Source organism: Panulirus ornatus, chromosome 7 (genome assembly GCF_036320965.1).
Source record: "Panulirus ornatus isolate Po-2019 chromosome 7, ASM3632096v1, whole genome shotgun sequence".
In the NCBI taxonomy this organism is placed as follows: domain Eukaryota; kingdom Metazoa; phylum Arthropoda; class Malacostraca; order Decapoda; family Palinuridae; genus Panulirus; species Panulirus ornatus.
The window spans coordinates 43,445,016-43,453,946 of record NC_092230.1 but is presented as its reverse complement, the minus strand read 5'-3'; the positions used below and the strand labels follow the sequence as shown (position 1 = coordinate 43,453,946).

The 8,931-nt window shown below is 45.4% G+C and overlaps 1 protein-coding gene across 1 annotated transcript; it reads left to right on the top strand.

Annotated features, from left to right (window-relative positions):
• The first annotated feature begins 1,103 nt into the window (after positions 1–1,103).
• On the top strand, positions 1,104–8,617 carry LOC139749570 (uncharacterized). Its single transcript, XM_071663626.1, has 5 exons — positions 1,104–1,356; positions 4,591–4,732; positions 4,853–5,539; positions 6,357–6,527; positions 6,852–8,617. The coding sequence occupies exons 1-5, from the start codon at positions 1,196–1,198 to the stop codon at positions 7,023–7,025; spliced, it is 1,335 nt and encodes a 444-aa protein (XP_071519727.1). The 5' UTR covers positions 1,104–1,195; the 3' UTR covers positions 7,026–8,617.
• Positions 8,618–8,931: the final 314 nt, after the last annotated feature.

Below are 8,931 nucleotides of genomic sequence, written 5' to 3'. Positions count from 1 at the left end.
TTATGAGTCCTTTTGAGATCACGGTTTGCTTGTGAGCGGCTGGGTGTTTGTATGGCATGAGCCAGCTGTTGTCTTATGAGTCCTTTTGGGATCACGTTTTGCTTGTGAGCAGCCTTACTTAGGATCGCTCGTGGTGTGAAAGCCATGTGATTCCATGTTGGTACTGTATGAGAGAAAGAGTTTTTCATTCTTAGGGCCACTCATCGCTAGCCTTCTTTATTATCACACATTGGAAAACGTCTGTATGTTGTCCACAATCATGATCTCATGACTACGATGTTCATTTCATCCATCCATTACTCTGAAACTATGAAATTACATTTTTACATTTTTTTTTTTTAATATTTTTCTCACTTCACGTATAGCGTCAAGTTCTTGAGTCTCTACAACTTTGAATCTTTCGCAGAATTTGTGGTGAGCATTGTTTGAACAGTAGTTCATAACAACAAAAAATATGACTAAAAGTATTATATCTTGAAAACGATAAATGAATGGCTACCACTGAGGTAAATAATGGAAAGAGTGAATGGGTGGGCGGAGCCGTGTGACGTCGAAGGAGACAAGATCCACGATTGGTAAGCCAGGCCCTATGGCGCTGCCGTCGCCCATACATGAGGGGTGCGTGGCAGATTCAAATTCAATTCAAAACTTGACATCATTTGAGTGACAAGCTCGCTGTTGATGTGTGGGTGTTGGCCCACCCTTGCAAATCAACTTTGAGCCCAGCGTCACTATGATGAATTAGTAATATAAATGAATGATTTAACGACCATACAGTTCTATATCGATCAGGTAACGATGAATAAGGTAAGCCACTGACATTTGCTGCAAATAGTAGCATGTTTTCGCATCCCTGGAGGTTGTGAAGATCATGTAAGGCACAACCGGGCTATATAGATCGCTCACTGTCACCATTTATCCATTCTTTATGACATTTAATTACCCAATCTTATTCGTAAGGTTGGTAACAGCGTCGTCGTGGCGCGTGTCCAAAAAGCTCGGGAGTCCGAGTGCATGTCTGGGGTCAGCGGCGTGTCCGGTGTCAGGTGTCGGAACCGGCGGCGTCGCGGTTAGCGGAGCGCAGCGTCAGGTATATTAGTATGTGTGTGAGGAGCTGGACCCAGGGTGAAGAGGAAGCAGCAGTGTTACCCAGCCACACCTCTCCGTCAGCATCGCCGTCGCCGCCGCCGCCAGCATGAACAAGTACTTCCCAGGTATCGGTCGTATCGAATACCGGCCCGATGCTGGCCCGGAGGACACCCTCGTCTTCCGCCACTACAACCCTGGCGAGACCATCCACGGCCGCACTATGGAAGACTGGCTTAGGTTCTCCGTCTGCTACTTCAACACCTTCAGGTGAGTGCTGGCATACAGTAACACCTGTTGTGTCTACCCTCAGTGCCCCCTGGTACTGGAAACTCATTGCTAACTTAATGGTGGCACATAGTATCATCCTAATGCTAGCATTGTGCCATACACACACACATAGCACCAACACTCATAGCGGCAGTACATATTATCACCCTAAGAACCAGGAGCCACTGCCACCGTTTAAGTATTAAAGGCTGGATATACGAATAGGCCAACTTGGCCATAGCCTAGGTAGGCAGCTCAAATGTTTTTAGCTGTATACTTTTAACATAAACAATGAAGTAAAGAAAATTATAAACTTACGTAGAAACAATCAATTAACAAAATTATAAACCAACGAAGTAATTAATTTCTTCGGGTGTTGATCAACAACATGGAGCTAGCATAAGGTACCATCCCATAGCTTCTTACATTTACTGGTGCTGTTTTGCACCCACATATAGTGTGCCAACATCTATCCTCAGCCTAGTGGCAAACTTTGACCTAAAACATAATGGCAACACAACCTAACTCACAACACCTTGCCCTAAACACATTGCTAATACCTTTACCCAAAATGGTGCTAAACACCCTTACCTGATCAGTACTTCCCAACCTCTTGACCAAACACCTGGTTGCATGCCCTAATATTACAAGTCCCTGGAGTAAAATTAAGTGTTTGACAAACAAATTTCGAGTCTCTATAGCACCAAGATTGCATATCTCCAGGAGGTAGACTGGAACTCTCTCTGGTGTAGGTTTCAAGCCTCTGAATTTCAGATTCTTAGGCGATTTCAGGTTTGTAGATTTTACATAAGAACTCTCATGGTCCAAGACACAGAGAAAGGGTAATTTCTTAGAAGAAAATCAACTCATTTCATGGACTACAGTTAGACTTGCATCAAAATCCGCGATAGACCTGCATCGAAATCCTCAATAGACCTGCATCGAAATCCTCAATAGACCTGCATCAAAATCCTCAATAGACCTGCAACAAAATCCGCAATAGACTTGCATTAAAATCCGCAATAGACCCATCAAAATCCTCAATAGACCTGCATCAAAATCCGCAATAGACTTGCATTAAAATCCACAATAGATGCATCAAAATCCGCAAAACCTACATTCCATGGACTGCAGTTAGACTTGCATTAAAATCCACAATAGACGCATCAAAATCCACAAAACCTACATTTCATGGACTACAGTTAGACTTGCATTAAAATCCACAATAGACGCATCAAAATCCACAAAACCTACATTTCATGGACTACAGTTAGACTTGCATTAAAATCAACAATAGACGCATCAAAATCCACAAAACCTAGCACTGTCAAATGCATCATCAGGACCTTCGCTTACGCGGTAGGCTTGGTCAACAGGGCTTCGTTGCAGTTTACATGAAGCCAAGACAATTGAGCAGCGCCTTATTTCTGGGTAGAAATGTTTTTTGCGTTGGTCGTCTTGGATTTAACTGTTATGTACCCTTCTGGTTACTTATATTTATCCTCTGCGTGTGATAAATGCTCAAAGAGAAATTCACGCTTCCATCACAACCCGGAAATACATATTTTTTTTTCTTTTATGCCGTTCTCATCATAATTCTGCTTGACAAGAAGAAACAGCATTATTTTACAAGTGAAGTATATAAACATAAATAATATGCAGTGTGCCCTGGTTAACATTGTCATGGAATCGTCGCCAAACCTGATTGACCGGCTAAAAAATCATAGAAACCATCTCATTGACAGTCTGGGGTTTCAATGTCTCATACCTGCCACTGGGATGTGAGAAAGACACTTTGTGACTTCTACTGCTTTTTCGCTAGTGCTCACATAATGAACACTGGTGCACAGCAATTTCGCCACTTCCTTCCAGTTCCGAAAACAAGTACGAAACTTTACTTACGTTGTGATGGTTTCTAGTTAACAGAATCAATCAGTTATCATAATGGTTTCTTTCCTTTTTTGTATTGCTTATCACTAACTTGTTTTCCAAATTTGTTTACCAACATACATCTAGAATATAATTTTTACGGAATGAATTCCATGACCTAACGTTGACGGTGTTACTTAACGTGGAGGAATGTATAAATTATATTGTACATCATTCCTAAGCTTGAAAATATATTCATATTCTCATTTACGTTCGAAAGCTTCAAAGATCAACACCATGTACCATCTGATTAAGCTTTAGCGCAACGCCAGCTTCTTACACTGATGTTGGTATGTTGTTAAGCCTTCTCTGGGCTGTCCATTCTGTCCTAAGATACAAGTTTTATAATATTCATAACTTACATTACTTCAGCTTTGAACCACACTATTAACAGGAACTTCGTCTTCGGCGTGTACGCTTAAATATGTCTATAATAGCTGAATAGACAGGTATCCATTGTATATGGCTCTCTTTGATCAGCAATCAGTAGTTAATTAATATAACGAGGTAGAATTTCTTACCTTATAGTTTTATGTCCATTGCGGCGCAAATTTACGTGTATATGATGAATGTGATGAAAACTCTGTTTTTACACGAGCGAGTTGCAACATCCATTCTTTTTTGTGTAGATTTAATAGATTTAATTGTTTTCGACTCCTTAAAGGTCTTGAAACCAAAGATAGTGAACGTCAAATGCCCTTAAGTTCAAATTTTACTAATATTTCCTTCTACATAGTCACTTGCCTCGTCAACGGAGTACGTTATTTCACTCTTGGTGTCATATGTTCAGCACTTGAGAAATGAAGACCTTTTTATTCAAGAGTCTTAGCGCAGTTAGAACATAAAAGGTTTTAGAGTTGTGTTGAGCACCTGAAGATGTTCAAGATCTTTGATGGATGGGTATAAGTTTACGTAGATGATCTAAATAACTTAGGTAGGCCTCAATCCTCAGTATCTAACCACCCAGTTATTATTTCCACGTTTTCTTTAGATTTCACTTCTGTCCTATTTTTTCCCCTGTAGATACGAAGACGAATAAAAGCGTACAGTGAAAGTTATCCTTATTCATTATGAGCCTTATGTACCCAACGTGTGCTGTGGGATCCTTTTTTTTTTTATATTTTCGTTTTGTCAAAGATTTGCGTATGGGCACATTGTCCTAAAGGGGCCTCTTCTCTGTGACTCATATTTCTTATGGTTTAGAGTACTGATTACTTATACGATATTAGTATCAGATTACTCATACGATGTTAGTTTCATCCTCTTTCTTCATGTTCCGTATTGGTGAGGGATTTCCTGTTGCAGGTACTGTGGCTCCGATGATCACTATGGCGAACGCGCCCACCAGCGTCAGTGGGAGGATGGGACTCGCTCTCTCGACAACTATAAGCGACGCATGATGGCCGCCTTCGAGTTCTTCCACAAGCTCAACATCAAATACTATTCGGTCTCTTACAATTGTATTCTAATTCCCTAATAAGATAAATATATAAGTGTGTGTCATAATTGGTGTCCTTACGATCGCTTTCGAGTGTGACTGACTGATGCTTTTTTGTTTTTTCTGTAGGTAAGCGACCGAGACATGGCCCCAGAAGGAGATAGCTTCGAGGAGACGAACAGCTACTTGGACGAGATGGTGACTCTGGCTTGCGATCTCCAGAGACAAACTGGCGTCCGCCCTCTCTACTACAGCGCCGACCTCTTCAGCCACCCGCGCTACATGAACGGCGCTGGTGCAAACCCCGACGCCCACGTCTTCGCTTACGCCTGTGCCCAAGTCAAGCGTAGCCTGGAGGCTGCCAAGCGCTTGGGCGCAGACAACTTCGTCTTCTTCAACCCTCGCGACGGCTACCAGAGCGTCCTTCAGCGCCAGATCTTCCGTGACATGTCGCATATGGCTCAGTTGTATCGTATGGCTGTCCAGTACAAGGATAAGATTGGCTTCAAGGGTCAGTTCCTGATCCAGCCCAAACCGGCCGACCCTCGCCGTCACCAGTACGAGTCTGACGCCATGTCTGCCATGCATATGCTGCGCCACTTCAGTCTCGACAAGCAGTTCAAACTTTACATCAAGCCCGCCTTCTCACGCCTGATGGGCCGACCTTACGAGCATGATGTGTACATCGCTGCGGCCTTCAACATGCTAGGCTGCGTTGACGCATCCGACAGCTTCCCCGAGGTGGAGGCCACGTCCGACATCTGTGCCCAGAATATTCACGACGCCACGATCATTATGAAGTGTGTCCTTGAGCAGGTGAGGTGTTCGCTTGGCAGGTGGCTCTGCCACTCTAGATTAGTATCAGTAGGTGAATTAGGTGGCCTTAGTATGAGTAGGTGAATTAGGTGGCCTTAGTATGAGCTGGTGAATTAGGTGGCTTTAGTATGAGTAGGTGAATTAGGTGGCCTTAATATCAGTAGGTGAATTAGGTGGCCTTAGTATGAGTAGGTGAATTAGGTGGCCTTAATATCAGTAGGTGAATTAGGTGGCCGTAGTATGAGTAGGTGAATTAGGTGGCCATTCATATTTTCTGTTTGAAACGTCCAAGAATAAATAGCAAGTGTGTAGATATCATAGATGCTGGTACAAAAGTTTCGAAAACTTGCCCTATACCCAACTAACTTGTCAGCTTAAGCTATCTGCTTTGATGATAGCGGTGGTTTTTCTGGACTGCAGTAGCCTTCATAAGACTGCCTTTTGTGAACTGGTTGTTCTCAAGGCAAAAATGTCCGCTTTGGTACGGTGGAATATCAGACTAGAGGGAATAACAACAGAGTACTTAGTTATTTACCAGCTTGATGCACAGCCAGGGTTTCTGACACCTCTCCCCTCCCCCTTCATATCTCTTCTGTTCCTTTGTCTTTGTGTAGATTTAATTATTTCAGTGATAACTTCACAGAGGAAGGTTTTAGAAGCTCGGTTGAACATGCAATTTCTCTTAAGATACTTCGTTTTGTGTCTAGATCAGTGCTATATATTCCAGCGAAAAAGGACAACTAGCTAGTGTGTGGAGGGGATCTGTGAGGTTTGAAGGGTTGCCGCCATATCTCACTTGCATCCTTCTTCCCTTTAGAGCGGCGTGCAACCTGGCGGCTTCACCTTGGGCGGGCGCGTCCGTCGGGAGTCCGTGGAGCCCCGCGATCTCTTCCACGGACACATTCTGGCCATGGACACCTTCGCCCGGGCCCTCAGGAACGCCGCCCGCATGATTTCCGACGGATGCTTCGCCCGCAGCATCCAGCAGGTGGGTGGGTCCTCCTCATCCTTGTTCTCTGACATTGACTGCTGCCGCTGAATGTGCAGGGGCGTCTCAAAAGTCAGGTCCCGGGCGGAACTCGTATTTTAACTTTGGCTCAACGAATTTTCACATTGCATGGCATGAACTTTGCTCACTTCGTACCATGCACTTCGAACATTTGCTGAACGAAAGCTAAATGGTAAATTCAAGCCTGTCAGACCGAAATTTTGAGACACCATGTATCTAAGATACTTCTATTTTTCTTCTTCTTCTTCTTAGTTGTAAGATTGTGGTAATCGTGTTTACGTGTCTCGATCTCCGGCCCCACAGCGCTACACCTCCTATAAGTCAGGCATCGGCGAGCGTATCGAGAAGGGCGCCGCCACCCTGGAGGAGTGTGAGGAGTACATCCGCAAGTGTGGCGAGCCGCAGCAGCAGTCCGCCCGCTACGAACACTACGAAAACATGTTCAACTACTACGTCTACCCACCACGCCAGATGTAGACGACCTCCTCCTCCTCCTCCTCCTCCCATCCTACCTACCCTCCTCCTCTGTACCACCGCCACCAGCAGTAGCAACTTCGGGCGCCGCCGCCACCACCACGACCCTGTACTACTACTACTGCTGAGGGAGCTTCCTCACAAGCACCTGGTGGGTAGTAGCACCAATCACCACTATCGGCCAAGCTTCCTGCAGTAGAACATGAGAGATGAGCCCCATCCCCCCCTCCAAGTGATCAACAACCCCCCCCTTCCCTTTGCCAGCCAGCCAACATCTTGGCCCTCCTGCCAGTCATAGACAGGGGGGGTGTGAGTGGCCAACACCATTGTTATGGAGGGACTGTTCTCTTGTGATGAGGGTCAGGCTTGCACCCTCCCATCCCCCTTCTCCCAAAGTTGACAACCCGGAGGGGCGCCCCTTAACCTGGTTCTCCCTACCTTTGAGGGGAGAATGGGTGACACCCTCAGTCTGGCTAACCCCAGGTCTGAGCGGGAAGGGGTTTAACTCCCTCATCATGGCTCTCCCCAGCTTTGAGGGAGGCGAGACCTTCGTCTGGTTCTCCCCAACTCAGAGGGAGGAACAAGACGCCTCACCCTGGCTCTCCCCAGCACGAACGGGGGCTTGGCCCTATTATTGCCTCTCCCCAGTTCTCAGGGGGACGAGTTCCTCATCCTGGTTCTCCTCAGCTCTGAGGGAAGGGCCAACCCCTCATCCAAACTCCCCATTTCTGAGGTGAGCCAAACCCTCATCCTGACTCTCCCCAGCTCTGAGAGGGGCGAGACCTTCATCCTATATCTCCCCAGCTCTGAGAGGGGCGAGACCTTCATCCTATATCTCCCCAACTCTGAGAGGGGGCGAGACCCTCATCCTATCTCTCCCCAGCTCTGAGAAGGGCGAGACCCTCATCCTATCTCTCCCCAGCTCTGAGAGGGGCGAGACCTTCATCCTATATCTCCCCAGCTCTGAGAGGGTGGGGAGATCCTCATCCTATCTCTCCCCAGCTCTGAGAGGGGCGAAGCCTTCTTCTTATATCTCCCCAGCTCTGAGAGTGGCGAGACCTTCATCCTATCTCTCCCTAACTCTGAGGGGGAAGGGGGCGGGCAAGGCTCTCACCCTAGCGACAGTCCTACACTCCCACTCACATTCAACACAAGTTCAAAATGACACAAGATCACCAAACAAAAAAAGTGCGTGAAAACAAACAAGGAGCCTCCATAAACATAAAATAGTAATAAAGCAGCGCCAAAAAAAGAGAAAAAAAAATTTAATCCTCCATTGGCTTTGATATTGCATTAGCCTCGGTTGATCCATCAAAACATCAGTTCATTTCAGACAAAGGCCGCGAGAGCGACGCGCGAGTCCCCAACCCATAGAAGACTTCCAGGTTGGGAGGGTCGGCAGCCCCGGGCGGCGGCAGAAGACACGAGACGACCGACCGACCCAACGAACGCTAGCCTCGCTCCGTCATGACCCCCATTTATTTACCATGGATGTTTACCATTGGCTTATTGTCCTGTAACAAATGTATCACTGTTTTAGCTACTAATCACTTTATCTGTGCTTTAGACGCAAATAAAAATATAAAAAAAACTAAGTCCTTTGTTTTTCTATTCATCTTATTTCCGGTACAGAGTTCTTAAAAGCAATGGCCTAACCTATTCCATTATGGGTTCTTCCAAGGGAAAAAGGATGAGTTTAAATTTTGAATTGCCAGTTCTAGTTCTCAAGATTGCATCAATAACTTCCCGTTCTTCACGTACTATAGGTCGATCAAGTACGTCTCCATAAGAGGGATAATACAGTATTATCCTTTTTCCTTCTAACTCAATAACCTGTTTTAAGTTATCATCTAAAGCGGATATTAAAGGAAGATGATGAGGGTGTAGCGAACTTGCGATTCTCAAGGGT

Bases quoted from the DNA above. Each gene is read 5' to 3' on its own strand.
- LOC139749570 (XM_071663626.1), top strand. From the start codon at position 1,196: ATGAACAAGTACTTCCCAGGTATCGGTCGTATCGAATACCGGCCCGAT. The intron at 4,733-4,852 runs GTCTCTTACAAT...TTTTTTCTGTAG, and splicing joins TCAACATCAAATACTATTCG to GTAAGCGACCGAGACATGGC. The intron at 5,540-6,356 runs GTGAGGTGTTCG...TCTTCCCTTTAG, and splicing joins TGAAGTGTGTCCTTGAGCAG to AGCGGCGTGCAACCTGGCGG.